Genomic DNA, 14,502 nt, shown 5'->3' with positions numbered 1-14,502 from the left:
AGGATAAAAGGAGGGAAGGAGAAACATATACTACCTTCAGCTAGAGGGAAAAGCTTGGGGTATATTGTGAGTGAAGAATATGGCAACCACTGTGGGGAATTGGATGTTTGCTCTGAATCAGCAGGGTGGCTATTACATCCCTACCTACCTAGCAGGGATAGGTTTGTGGGAAGTTAGGGATACTCCCTAGTAATTGCCAGAGATGTAGCTGTTAGTCTGTTGAAACGTAAGCAGACTTGTGCTGCCAATTTGTGAAAGCCTTTGTAGACAGTAATCCTAGTTTTTACTCCATCCTTCCTGAGCTTGCTTTTTCTCCTGCCTACCATTCCCTTTTCCTTTTGTGCTGTCTCACGCCCTGCCCTTCGGTGCCAAAATCATCTTCCTAATATGCCACTTTGGAAAACTTTGTTTTTATGCCTGGGGAGTGGCACAGTTTGCCCCCTATTACTAATAAACAGTCGTCCACAGAAGTTATACCATAGTGTTATACCATAGTGATTTTTTATCTTCAATGAGTTGACAAGACTGGGAATTAACGGGGACAATTTAGGTAATTTATTTGGAGTGCTGGCTGCTTATCGGCCGCAGCCTCACTAGCTTAGCCACCACAGAAGGCGTGGTAAAAGGAGGAGGAGCCTTACTTAGCTTACGTCAGCCTGCCTCGCTCCTTCCCTCCGTCTTCTAACAGCTCAGCAAGAAACTTCGTGACGCCATTAAGCTGCGCCCAACTCTCCCTGGAAGTGACGGAGAATTATTTCCGGGTTGGAGCCGGCGCTATGGCGGCTGACACGCAGGTGGGTGCTGCTTGAGGCGAGGCGAGGGGCGGTGCGAAGAGGCGAGAGGAATGGAAGCGAGCCGTGGGGAGGCGAGGGCGGAAGGCAGCGGCTCTTCCCTCTCTGGCCGCGGGGCCGCGTCCTCCTTCCCTCCGCCCAGCTGCGGAGCCCCTTGGGCAGGGCTGGGGGAGGGGGAGGTCAGTAGTTGGAGCCCGTCCAGCTTGTCTGTTGGCTGTCAGAGGGGGAGAAACAAGTTCCAAGGAAGATAGGAAGCGGCCTTATACCACGCCAGACGCCACCGAGCAAGAGCCCTTCTGCTAAAAATAAAGCAAGATTCCAGTCCTCAGGGTTCTGGAGAAAGTCCTCGTTTTAATAGGAGCTTGCTTCATGATTAACCAGACTGTTAGCTCAGTGTTGTTAGCTCAGCAGTGCTCCAGGTTTTCAGACAGTGACTCTTCCAAGCTTTGCCAGGAATTGAACCTGGTACCCTTTGCATGCAAGCTAGGTTCTCTGTTGCTGAGCAAGTACCGCTCCCCAGGAACATACCTTATACTGCCTTATACTAACAGCTGTTCCAAACTTCCTTTTGTGCCTTGCATCTAGGCACAGATCTGGGATTTCCAGGTCCATTTCGGAGTGGGTTTTTCCCACTGTTTTCCCTGGGGAAACCTGCGTTTTACCACTGAACTGGAACATATAGCAATTGGGTTCCGCTGCCCATTGCTGTTTGCTCCGATTCAGCGATAAAACATGGGTTTTCCTGGTGAAAGTGGCATGGCATTGAAACAAACCAAAAATGCACCACTGCTTAGACATAGACCTGGAAATCCCAGACCTGTGCCCTGAAAACACGGAACAAAAAGGAGTGTGGTTGAACCCTCAGACCATTGGTCCATATAGCTCAATATTGTCCTTGCAGAATGGGTTTCAGAAAGAAGACATTCCTAGACGTACTTAGGGATGCCAGGGATTTTATTGCCCCTGCATCCGTTTCTTACCTGCCCTTCACCATAAAATCCCAGGGTTACAGTTATTTTAAAATGTAGTGTTGAAAATAGTTTAAAATAAATTGAGCTTGGGAGCTTCTGCATGCAAAAAATAAAAATAAAAAAAATGCTGTGTAACTGAGCCACGGTTTCTAGTTCTCATGGTTCTGAATTAAAGACTGGTTTTAAATAGAAGCATAGGAAGCTGCCTTACAGTGAATCAAATCATTTGTCCATCTAGCACAGCGTTGTCTGTCTGCAATGACTGGCAGTAGCTCTCCTGGGTTTTAGACAGGGAGTCTTTCCATGCCCTACCTGGAAATTCTGGAAATTTAACCTGGAGCCCTCTGCATATAAAGTATATGCGTCACCACTGAGCCACATCCTTTACCACTAGTTCACTATTTTCATGCTAGGAGCAGTTCTCCAGTTGTCAGTCTCTTATTTGACAGTGGGCATAGCTAAGTGGTACAGCACTTGCTTTCCATGCAGAAGATACAAAGTTCAGTCCTCTCTGTTAGCCTAGGAAAAACTCCCGTTGGAGGTTCTGAATAGCCTCTTCAGGGTAGCCAACATGTTGCCTTTGAGGTGGTGGTGTAGTACTCCAACTCCCATAGTTCCTGAGCATTGGTCATACTGGCTGGGGCTGATGAGAGTTGGAGTCCAACAGCATCTGGAGGGCATGCTGACTACTTCCAACACCACAGTTAGATGAATCGAAGATCTTACTCTGTTTGGGCCAGCTTCCTACGTGGTGACAATGTGACAAACCTGTTGGGTACCTTTGTGTTTTCTGCTAAGCATAGTTCCTCTTGGAACAAGTGAAATTTGAGAAAACAAAAACTTTTCTAATGTAACCACTGCAATACACTGCATTGCGACTTTCCTGCTGGGTTGCTAGGGAAACCAGACCTACAGGTAGAGCTACAGGAGAATAGAAGCAGATGGAACTGGAAACATTTAGTGGACAGACTCTGCCAGAAATAGGCTGGATTTGAATACCTCCTCTGTACTGAATAACTGGCTTTGAGCAAGCTGCTAGGAGTCAGCCTGGTCAAGCTCATAGAGTTGTTAAGGATAAAATGGGATAAAATACAGGAAAGAGCTTTATACCATGGCAGGCTATTGATCTACCTAGCTTGATATTGTCTTTACTAGCTGGCAGTGGCTCTCTCCAGGATTTCAGACAGAAGTCCTTCCCAGCACTGCCTGGAAATGCCTGTGATTAAACCTGGGACCTTTTGCATGCAAAGCAGATGCTTTGCCACTGATTTTCCGGCCCTTCCTTCAACACACACGAACATAGGAAGATGCCTTATACTGAGTCAGACTACTGAACCATCTGGCTCAGTATAATGTCTGTGCTGTGGGTTTCATATAGCAGTCTTTTCCATCTTTGGAGATGCCAGATATTGAACCTGTGACCTTCTGCATACAATGCACATACTCTGCTTTCTGACCTACAGCAACCCCCTCATCCATTTCTGCCTTGGCTTGTTTTCCTGACCAAGGGTGTTATGTCAGGAGGAGTAGCTATCCAAGGGTCTTGTTCATTTATTTTATTAAATTCTACTCTTTTTCTTGATTGGCTCCCACTTCTTGTTGGCTCACTAGGAGGCAGACCCAGGACCTGTCTGTCATACCTTTATCAAAATTGGATACTGTGTTAAGACCTTTCCCTTTCCCTTGATTTTCTTTTGAGTCTTTCTCCCTTGTTTTGTGTGTGTGTGTGTACTACAAAGAACTAATGAGTAGTAAGGAATCCAGTCAAAAACACTTTCAGGTGAAACTGGCAACTTGATCTGATGCATGTTAAGCTTGCAAGCTGATATACACCTACCTGAGAGTAAGTCCCAATGAACATTTCTCAAGAAGAAAAACACATAGGATCAGGGTCTTAGTTCAATCAAGGAGCTCTAATGTAGATGTACATTGGACATCTGGAGAGGACTAAACTGGAAACCCTTCTCTCCTTCCACCCCGATTGGCCGTTTAGGTTTCTGAAGCACTGAAGAGATTTGCAGTGAAAGTGACCACATCCAGTGTGAAGGAACGAAGAGACATCCTCAATGAACTTGCAAGATGCATCACTGGGAAAGGTATTCACATTGCGCCACAGAAAGGCTCAGTCCCTAGAAATCTCTGGGCGAAATCTGGCCCCTTCATTGCAAACTCAGAAGCAAAAAAAAAAGCTTTTTGTTTCATATCCATCTCTTTCTACAGAATATGAAACAAAGTCCTGCAATCTGAAGATTCCCAGGGCAGCACATAATTTATAAAATGCACACATCAATACAAGATCATTAATCCCTCTACCTTGTTTCAGATCTTCCAGAAGGTGCCGTGAAGGGCCTCTGCAAGCTGTTCTGCCTCACCCTGCATCGATACAGGTAAGAGTGTGATCTTGGAGTGTCAGAAGATATTCAGAAAAGACTAACCAAAATAAGGGCTTGTAACAGCTGCTCTCTGAGGAAAAGGTAACAATGTTTGGGCACACGAGGGAGGTGTTCTTCTCCCTCCCTCCCTCCCTCCCTTCCTCCCTCTGTGATAGCTGTTTATTGGCATTTCTGTTTGATTCATGTAAATCAAAGTTGAGAAACTTTTTTTTAATCCTGAGGGCCAGATTCTCTTTGGGGCAGCCTTCCAGGGGGCTGCATGCCATAGGTGGTGTCATGGACTGGCTGGATGCAGGGAAGTGGTAGGAGGCACCAGATGGGAAGAAGACTCAGAGCCTGAGGATTGGTGGTGGGACAGCAATGAGTGGTCAGAGGGAGAAGACTGGGAAGAGAAGGTGTCAGAAGCTGAAGCGGTAACAGGGTTTAGTGAGCAGAAAGAGGCTGTGGGCGAGAGCAGTCCAGAAGTGGAGGCTGGAGAAGAGGAGGCCAAGAGGCAGAGATCAGACAGGCTGCTGAATAAGCCAGGGGTCTCCCCCTCCTGCTGCAACCAGCTCCCTTCCCCCTTGGTCACCCAGAACCAGAAGAGGTATGAAGAGGGCGGAGCAAAGACAGACAAGGTGGAGGAGACTCAGGGTGCTTGGGAATAACCTGGGGGAGGAGGAGTTTCAGGGAGCTGGCAGGGGGCGGGGGAGACCTCACAACTGCCTCATTGAGGCAAGACCCACTGGGAAGAGTTGCTGTGCTCCCTAAGCCTGAGCTGTTTTGTTTCTTTGAATAAAGAGTTAACTTCCCCAACACCTTGTGAGTTATTCCTGACCTATTCCCGACTCCTGCCTCGACAGGCAGGCAGAGCAACAAATGTGAATCTTACATTTGTACAGTACACACACTTGCATGCACCCTGCTCCATCCTCCATCCAGGGAAGCAAGAGGCATCAGAATTCAAGGGCATATTCCAAAGCATAGGCAAAAACACCCAAAGAAAGCAAAACAGAGCTGGTTTGAGGGGTGTGGTCTGGGAAGGATATAGGGCCTGGTAAAAGTTTTAAGGGCCAGATAGAGAGGCTTGTGGGGGTATACATTTGACCCCTATGTCGGAAGTTCCTCATCCCTGATGTAAACATTTGCCATGCTCAGTGAAATAACTATTTTTAAAAGACTGCCTTATAACAATCCAGTAGTCGTCATTGTTTACCTAATTGAAAAATTATGTTACACGTCTTTCCATTTCAAAGAGACATTGATATTGAGGTCCAATAATACACAGATTTGTTTAAATTTACTTAATAGGTTAATCAGTTGAAACGTAGCTTGTTAATAATGTAGGCTGGTAGGAAGGTGCTTGCAACCAGAACCTTAAGGATAATCAGCTGATTATTTCTGAAACCCTCCAATTTCTTCCCCCATCAGAGATGCAGCCTCCCACAGAGCCCTCCAGGCAGCGCTTCAGCAGCTTGCAGAATGTCAGCCGGAAGCAACTGCCAAGAACCTTCTGCAGTCCCTGCAGTCTTCGGGGATCAGCAGCAAGTCTGGAGGACCCAGGTGAGAGTCGGAATTCAGTGCCATGGCATCTTTGGGAATCATTTCTGGAAAGGGGGCTGTCTGCTTCCCAAGGCCCCTCCAGACACTCTCTTTATTGTGCATTTGTGACAATTTGCATTTGTAATGGTGCTGGGGCAGTTATATGTGATTCCTGCTTTCAGTGCTGTTTGCTCCTGCAAAAGCTTTAGGGTAGGCATGCTTCTTCATTTCCGATCACCGCATGCCTTGTAGCTTCCTGCTGAAACCCTGTAACTTCTTATATCACAGATATTACAGGTTGGGAGTTTTTTGGCTTAGCTTTTGTTGCATTCAGGAGAGCAATAATATAACTGTTAACATTATTGACTGTTTTTCCTGGAGTTGAGGCCTCATTTCCTTCTCGCTTTTTCTGTGGCAGTAAAAGCAGTGGATCTGCAGCCTTGCAGGCCCTCTCCTGGACTTGCCTGCTCGTTCGTATTGTCTTCCCCACACATGAGAAGAGACAGGGAGAAACCTGGGAGAAATTGGTAAGAAACCTTGACCTCCACTTTTTGATAATGCATCACATACGTGTATATTGCAAAGCAATTAAAATGCAAAAATTGAAAGCAAAAATGAAAAAAATTACCCACACCCTCTGCATGAGATGAAGTCCACATCCCAATCAGACGTCCATTCAAGTCCACATCATATATCCAGATTCCATAGGTCCACAAAGAATGACAGAAAGTAGAGCAATCAAAAATGCTTGTATGAAGTATTTTATGCTTATTCTTCACTGTATACAGAATGAAGCAAAATGGCGCAGGCGGCACTGTGGTCTAAACCACTGAGCCTCTAGGGCTTGCCGATCAGAAGGTCAGCGGTTCGAATCCCCGCGATGGAGTGAGCTCCTGTTGCTCTGTCCCAGCTCCTGCCAACCTAGCAGTTTGAAAGCATGCCAGTGCAAGTAGATAAATAGGTACTGCTGCAGCAGGAAGGTAAACGGTGTTTCTGTGCACTCTGATTTCTGTCACTGTGTCCTGTTGTGCCAGAAGCAGTTTAGTCCTGCTGGCCACATGACCTGGAAAGCTGTCTGTGGACAAACATTGGCTCCCTCAGCCTGAAAACCAGATGAGCGCCACAACTGCATAGTTGCCTTTGACTGGACTTAACCATCCAGGGGTCCTTTACAGAATGAAGCTATGCAAATCAACCATAAAGGAGTCCTTTCGTTTTGCACTTTGTGCTATTCTAAGTTTATTGGTGTGCTTGTCAACAAGTGCAAATTTCCATACTTTTTCATGCCAGTTCGTCGAAGAGATCCTGTCCAAACTTTTCCAGTGCATAGGTAGACTGGAGTTCAGCAACATCTGGAGGACCAATGGTTCCCCATCATTTATACTGGCCGTTCTCTCCTTTTTAAACAGGTGGAAGTTCAGTGTCTGCTGCTGTTGGAGATTCTGGGTGGCTCTCGCAAGCCGGTGGTGGACGGGGCTGTGAAGAAACTGAACAGGCTGTGGAAAGAGGTGTTGTATACATCTTCTGAGAGCATGACACAGATTCTGATTAGTTAGGTTATGGGTGGCCATCATGGAACCCTCTTGATCATTGTTGGACTGCAACTCCCATCAGCCCCAGCTAACATGTCCAGTAGTTGGAGATTGTGGTAGTCCAACAACACATGGAGAACCCTGTGTTCGCTACCCCCCAATTTGAGCTGCTTGAATTAGCTTCTTGGTTTTGCTGATTTGGTGTCTTCTCCTCAGAATCCTGGGCTGGTGGATCAGTACCTCTCTGTTATTCTCAGCCTCGAAGCCAGCCAAGGCTACGCAGGCATGTTGGGCCTACTAGTGCAATTCTGCACCGCTCAGAAAGAACTTGACGTCATTAACCGATACAAGGCAAGTACCCCAGGGCAGCCATGGAGAAAGATGTGAATAGTTAGCAGGTTGCCAGCAGGGGGATGGGTTGAGCTTGCACCCAGGGTCAGAATCAGCCGGTGGTGGAACCTTAAATCAGGTTGTGGAGAAGTGGATCATCCTTATCTTCCCAACCCACAATGCCATCAGGTGACCTGTTTTTGCCCATGTTGATGATCAAGCAGGTTTTTTGGGCTTGCATAGCCCCTTTGACTCAGCAACATCTTGTAGAATTCCCTTTGTAGGGCAGGTTGGTGTGGCTGGGCCAAATTGTGGGGCGAAGGCAGGGCACTGGTGAGCCTTATTCGGACGGATTCTAAGATTTTGGACGGATTCTAAGATTTTGGAGGCTCTTTCTGGTGGGGGAGGTGTCAGTCCTGGGGGTGCTACCTTTTAATACCTGAAAAAGTAAAGCACCTCAAGTTCAGATTCCTGTCTGTTGTGCATCAAGTACCAGAAATTATTGCACACTTCTTTCTGGGGAAATAAGGATGGTGTTTGCAACTGTGCCTGTGAAGGGGGTAGGGGCTCAAGCAGCGGTGGGGTCCCAAGCCTCTAAGCAGATACTTTGTAGCCTTGGTGAACTGCTACAGCAAACCCTTGCTGTTTGTCCAGCGTAGTGGTACATTGCTGAATGATTATAACAGGTGTTCTGTCTTCTCTAGAGCGCCCTCCTTGATTTCTACATGAAGAACATCCTGATGAGCAAGACAAGACCTCAGAAGCACCTGCTGGTGAGAGAAACTCCTAGCCTTGAGCATCTAAGGCTGCAATCCTAACTCCACTCACAATGGGAGTAAGCCTCATTGAATTCAATAGGACTTACTTCTGTGAGTAGACAGGGTTAGGATTGCGGCCCCAGTCAAAAATAGTTAGCTGGCTCACTGGGTTAAGTCTGCCGCAGCAAACACAAAACAAGAGTATCTTGGCACTTTTTAAAGGCAAGCAAATTTATTGTGGTGGAAGGTTTCATGACCTAGGGTCAGCTTTATCAGATGAATGGACTGTTTTCCTTAGTTGTCAGGCATGCATACAGAGAAAAGAACTGGAAAGCCGTGGAGGAAAATCGCTATGAAATGTTTCCAGCGTTTCTGCGCTTTGCTCAGCTTAATAATAATAATAAATAATAATTTTTGTATGCCGCTCATCTGGCTGGGTTGCCCCAGCCATGCTTGGCAGCTCCCAACAGAGTATTAAAAACGCGATAAAATATCAAACATTACAAGCTTCCCTAAACACGGTTGCCTGAATACAGACATTAGAAACAATCCTTACTTAAAAACAACACTTGGTCTTAATATTGAGTTTTGAATTTCTGTTACCTGTCCTGGAATTTTGTGAAGAGTGGATAGGTAATCATAATCGTCATAACAGTTATGCTAGGTGCCATCATAGTCTTCCTGACTTGTAAATTAAACACCCATATTATTACTGATTGGAAGTCAGTTTGCTGGGTGGGAATTTGTGCTCTCCCTAGGTGAACAGGCAAGTGGCTATTTAACTGTTCTTAATTATTTAAGTTACACAGTCGTGTTGGTCTGCCATAGTCAAAACAAAATAAAAAAAATCCTTCCAGTAGCACCTTGGAGACCAACTAAGTTTGTCATTGGTATGAGCTTTCGCGTGCATAAGGTGCTACTGGAAGGATTTTTTTAATTATTTAAGTGTAAATTGCCTTCGGACGGTGGTTTGGAAGGCGATGAATAAATTGTAACAACAGCGGCAACAGTAATATTTGCACTAAGGATCCCGATCCGTGTATTGCATTAAAGCGGGTGGGTTTCTTGCAGGACAACTGTGCCCCTCTGCTCCGCTATGTGTCTCATACTGAATTCAAGGACCTCGTCTTGCCAGCTTTGCAGAAGTCCCTCCTGCGGAGCCCTGAGAACGCAATTGAAAGTGAGTGGCCAGTGAAAGCATGTGTGGTGGTGTACATTGCAAAGGAAGTTTGCACCAAGCTGATTTGTCAGCATCTGAGACCCACATAGTGGCTCTTCATTGCATGGGGGTCAAGAATGAGCTCCAGCTGGGTTAGAGAAGCAGCATTTGGTTCTTGATGTCCGTGTGTGGGTGGATCTGTTTTAAGTTTATGCAATAGGCCTTTCATGTTTTTGGCCTAAGGTACAGATTCTGTTCATCTGTGGGGGGAACATGTCACATGCCGAGGATGCATCGGAATTCTGTGTTTCGTTGGATCACATAAACTCAAAATCTTTTGAAATGCCCTATGCTTTTTTTAATTATTCACAGTATTAAAAAGCAACTTCCCATGTAGGTTTTAGAGAAACATACAATTCTCTGCAAGTCTATAAAAACCAGGGGGTTAACAGTTTGCTGGATTGTTTCTCTCGCACCCTGGTACAGGTTTCTTATTTCTTATTTTTTAGGAAGCGGCATCTCAAGTGTCAACCTCTTTGTAGTTCCCAGTTACTTTATTTTGGTTCTTGTGCATCAACCATGAGTGCTTGTTGCGTTCATGTCCCATTTGCAGGCTTCCTTTTGGGGGCCCCTGGGTGGCTGCTGGGTGAGAGAACAGAATGCTAGACTAGATGGGGCCATAGGCCCGATCCAGCAGGTCTCGTCTTACAGAAAGCTTGCTGTTGTGGACTCTCAGAGATTGGTCCCTGGCAAACCTGTAAGCTAACACACTTCTCTCCTTCCTGTCTTCAGCTATCTCCTCTCTCTTGGCGTCTGTGACCCTTGATCTCAGCCAGTATGCTCTGGACATTGTGAAAGGTCTAGCTGGTAAGTTCCATTGTCTGTGCTCATAGAAGCCAACAGAAATTTCCCTCTATTGCTGCTGCTGTTATCAGTACCATCCTGTACTGTTTTGAGAGTGGAGCTTTCTTATAGTGAGAGCAGTTGAGAATGGTTTGAAGCACTTGAAGCCTGGTGGTTGTTTGCCATTCCAAGCAGGCGCTTTTTGGGAGGAGAGGGTGCTAGTCTTCAAGGAGAAGGAAACAATTACTCTGAGTAAGCGACCCAAGCGTTTCATGATTGGCAGGGACCAATTTTTAATAGGTGGAGAGAAAATTTAAAAGTTGGGGCGTGTTTGTTTTTCAAAGAGGGGAACTAGGCTGCAGTCATCATGTCCATATCTCTTCTTCCCAACCCCAGTTGTTAGTAAAGATAATTGTAAGCTTCCATACAGTTCCGAAGACTTGAGCGTTTGTGTTTCAATTTTATAGGCCAGTTGAAATCCAATAGTTCTCAGCTGATGGACGAGGCTATTGTAGCATTGAAGAACTTGGCTCGGCAGTGCAGCGACCCATCAACAGTGGAGTCACTTGGGAGACACCTGTTTGCCATTTTGGGAGGTGAGTGGCTCTGATCATTCCCTTTTCTTGTGTCACTTGCACCTTGCCTGGGAGATAAGCAGTATTAGTCCTACTCACAGTAGACCCATCAAAACTGACGGGCAGGTAACTTAAGTTCGTAGATTTGAATGGGGCTGCTCTGCGTATGACTTAGGCTAAATTCACACCATACCTTTAAACTGCAGTGGTGTCACTTGAAACAGTCATGGCTTCTCCCAAAGAATCCTGGTAGCTGTAGTTGCTGAGAGTTTCCAGGGGACCCCTGTTTCACTCCTAGTGCTGCAATTCCCGGAGTGGCTTAACCACCAGTCCTCCTTTCCCAGGGAACTCTGGGAATTGTGGCTCTGGGAGGGGAACAAACTACAGCTCCCAGAAACGAAGGCATGAATATGGCCTTAGTTGGATATCGCCCTCTGCCCTGTTTCGCAGTGTACCTAACCTCTGCTTGTGGTGTCTCGGTTGTGGGATTTGAGGAATGGCCGAGGTCAGGAGAGCTGGGAACAGACTTAGTTGCATATTCCCATTCTACAGCTGGCTTCAGAAACCTTATGCCTCTTCATGGTTCCTGGAAAGCCTTCCAATGGGGCACTTTTGGTGGTGTTCCCCAACCCCCAAGATTTCCTGGTTTAGACATAATTGGACACTGATTCCGCAGCAGGTTTCTTGGCTTGCGCCCTAGTTTGCATGAAGAAGGGAGAAGCAAATTTTTTTCCTGTTGGTACCCAGAGCTCATTAATATCTTGGCCTATTAAGCTGAGATGTGATTGTCCACATTCAGAGCATTAAAATTTGGGTTTTATGTCTTTTCGAACTTTGAGTCTACGGCTAACCCGCAATTCTTGTCGACAGGTGCCGAGGGAAAGCTAACAGTTGTGGCACAGAAAATCAGTGTCCTCTCAGGTAAGGGAAAACGTCTTGGATTGCCTTACAGTCGTAGTGGAATGTTGGAAGATTCAGGACAGTTGAAGTACTCATTCACACAACACGTAGTTAAACTGTAGAACTCCTTCCCATGGGAAGCAGTGATGGCCACCATCTTGGATGACTTTAAAAGAGGGTTGGACACATTCATGGAGGAGAATAAGGCTGCCAGTTGGGCTGTTAGCCATGATGATTATGCTCTGGCTTCTGAGTACCAGTTGCTGGAGATCAAAGGAGGGGAGAGTGTTCCTGTGCTCAGGTCCTGCATACAGGTTTCTCAAAGGCAGCCAGGTGGCCACTGTGAAAACAGGCTGCTGGACAAGATGGGCCATGAGTGTGATCCAGCAGACTTTTCAATATGTTCCTGCAGATACAGAGTATTTTTCTTTCCTGCTTTCGAAATGCCAAAAGGAAATGTAGCTCTAACCAAGGGAGTTTTTCTGCTTTTAGGGATTGGCAGCTGTAGCCACCATGCAGTTTCTGGGCCTTCAAACCAAGTTGTAAGCGGAACTATAACAGAACTTTTCATCCCTTTCCTTCAGCAGGAAGGTAAGGTGTCTTATTTTGTGGCACACTGTCGACTTCAGTGATTGGAACGTGATTGTGAAAAGCACACTGTTGATTGACAGGCTGCTTTCTTTGCCCCAGTTTCTTTTCGTTTTCTCTCTCCTCAGTCCACGAAGGCACTTTGGTGCACGCCATCTCTGTCCTCGCACTCTGGTGTAATCGGTTCACCACCGAAGTGCCCAAGAAGCTGGTCGAGTGGTTCAAGAAAGCCTTCAGCCTTAAAACCTGCACTTCCGCTGTAAGACATGCGTATCTCCAGTGCATGCTGGCATCCTTCAAAGGCAAGAAAGAGCCTCTTCTAGTTCCATTCCTGTGTCTGTGCAATCCCCTCCGATAGCAGGTTTTTGGGGAAAGGCCTCCCTGACTTCTCTTTCTGCTTCCACAGGCAACGTACTTATGCAGGGAGTAGACTTGCTGCCATTGCTGATGCAGACGGTTGAAAAATCAGCAGCGCAGAGCACTCAGGTTGCCCTGGTGACGGAAGGCGTGGCAGCAGCCTTGCTGATTTGTAGGCTCTCGGTAGCTGATGCACAAATAGGTAAGGTCCCACGATGTTTAGAATCAAGTTTCCCTTTTTTGATGGGGTAAAGGAACAATAGGTACAGATGAACAATCTTAGTGCAGCTGCATAATTCAGGTGTCTCTCTTTTTCCTCGCCCACCCCTGCAGTCTTCACAGTTGTAAGATCTGGTACAGAATTATTACTCGGAGACAATTGTGGTGATTCACTTTCCTGCGTTCTGCTCATGTGGATTTATATAGTTGTTACATTTTTCTCCCATCTTTTTCTCCAAGGAGCTCAAGGTGACATACACAGTTCTCTCCCCTGCCATCATTTAATCCCCATGACAACCCTGTGAGGTTGGTAGGTTAAGCTGAGAAGCAGTGGCTGTGGCCCAAGGTCACCCAGGGAACTTCATGGCTGAGTGGGGATTTGAACCCTGGTCTCCTAGGTCCTAGTCCAACACTCTAACCACTACACCAACATTGGCTCTCATTGGATTGCAATGGCCTCAGACCATTCTCCCTCCCACCACCCATTTCCCCCCTGCCTATGGAAGTGTGGTACTGCTGATCAGCCATCTGAGATTCCTGCATCTCAGGAATTGGTCCTCTCCAATTTTATGATTCCACATGCCCTGGGTTGTAAGATTCATTGCAGTGTTTCATTCATTTTACTAGTTGTTTTGGGTTGTATCCAGCACAGCTGTTTCATTTGCACAACAGAACTTCCCTCTCCTCTCCCATGGTTGTAGCAGATTTTGGGGGCACGCAGGGGAAGAGGAGAAGGAAAAGGGGAAATCCCATTATGCAAACAATACACTGTTTGTGCCGTGTTGGATACAACCCTTTGCTTTTTATCAATGTGTTTTTATTTTTGCTTATAGTACTGTGTTAATGGAAAAAATAAAGCTTTATTATAAGTAAGCCACTTAGGATCTTGCATGCTAAGTGGTATATAAATATAGTAAATAATTGTTGTTGTTGTTGTTGTTTAGTCGTTTAGTCATGTCCGACTCTTCGTGACCCCATGGACCAGAGCACGCCAGGCACTTCTGTCCTCCACTGCCTCCCGCAGTTTGATCAAACTCATGCTAGTAGCTTCAAGAACACCATCCAACCATCTCATTCTCTGTCGTCCCCTTCTCCTTGTGCCCTCCATCTTTCCCAACATCAGGGTCTTTTCCAGGGAGTCTTCTCTTCTCATGAGGTGGCCAAAGTATTGGAGCCTCAGCTTCACAATCTGTCCTTCCAGTGAGCACTCAGGGCTGATTTCCTTCAGAATGGAGAGGTTTGATCTTCTTGCAGTCCATGGGACTCTCAAGAGTCTCCTCCAGCACCATAATTCAAAAGCATCAATTCTTCGGCGATCAGCCTTCTTTATGGTCCAGCTCTCACTTCCATACATCACTACTGGGAAAACCATGGCTTTTACTATACGGACCTTTGTTGGCAAGGTGATGTCTTTGCTTTTTAAGATGTTGTCTAGGTTTGCCATCGCCTTTCTCCCAAGGAGCAGGCGTCTTTTAATTTTGTGACTGCTGTCACCATCTGCACTGATCATGGAGCCCAAGAAAGTAAAATCTCTCACTGCCTCCATTTCTTCCCCTTCTATTTGC

General features: G+C 46.3%; 1 protein-coding gene across 1 annotated transcript in view; it reads left to right on the top strand.

The window, feature by feature from the left end:
• The first annotated feature begins 716 nt into the window (after positions 1 to 716).
• The window catches only part of GCN1 (GCN1 activator of EIF2AK4), a 69,599-nt gene continuing 55,813 nt past the window's right edge, over positions 717 to 14,502 (top strand). Inside the window, exons 1-15 of the mRNA XM_082202964.1 lie at positions 717 to 794; positions 3,756 to 3,858; positions 4,086 to 4,149; positions 5,566 to 5,697; positions 6,095 to 6,203; positions 7,086 to 7,184; positions 7,425 to 7,559; positions 8,243 to 8,311; positions 9,368 to 9,476; positions 10,248 to 10,322; positions 10,766 to 10,894; positions 11,744 to 11,794; positions 12,266 to 12,364; positions 12,490 to 12,663; positions 12,768 to 12,920. Coding sequence (XP_082059090.1) covers positions 777 to 794; positions 3,756 to 3,858; positions 4,086 to 4,149; positions 5,566 to 5,697; positions 6,095 to 6,203; positions 7,086 to 7,184; positions 7,425 to 7,559; positions 8,243 to 8,311; positions 9,368 to 9,476; positions 10,248 to 10,322; positions 10,766 to 10,894; positions 11,744 to 11,794; positions 12,266 to 12,364; positions 12,490 to 12,663; positions 12,768 to 12,920 — 1,519 coding nt within the window. The 5' untranslated portion in view covers positions 717 to 776. The remainder of the gene's footprint in view (positions 795 to 3,755; positions 3,859 to 4,085; positions 4,150 to 5,565; positions 5,698 to 6,094; positions 6,204 to 7,085; positions 7,185 to 7,424; positions 7,560 to 8,242; positions 8,312 to 9,367; positions 9,477 to 10,247; positions 10,323 to 10,765; positions 10,895 to 11,743; positions 11,795 to 12,265; positions 12,365 to 12,489; positions 12,664 to 12,767; positions 12,921 to 14,502) is intronic.

Source organism: Podarcis vaucheri, assembly GCF_965113315.1.
Source record: "Podarcis vaucheri genome assembly, chromosome: 16".
In the NCBI taxonomy this organism is placed as follows: Eukaryota; Metazoa; Chordata; class Lepidosauria; order Squamata; family Lacertidae; genus Podarcis; species Podarcis vaucheri.
Note: the sequence above shows the minus strand (reverse complement) of the source record. Positions and strands in the feature narration are given on the sequence as shown.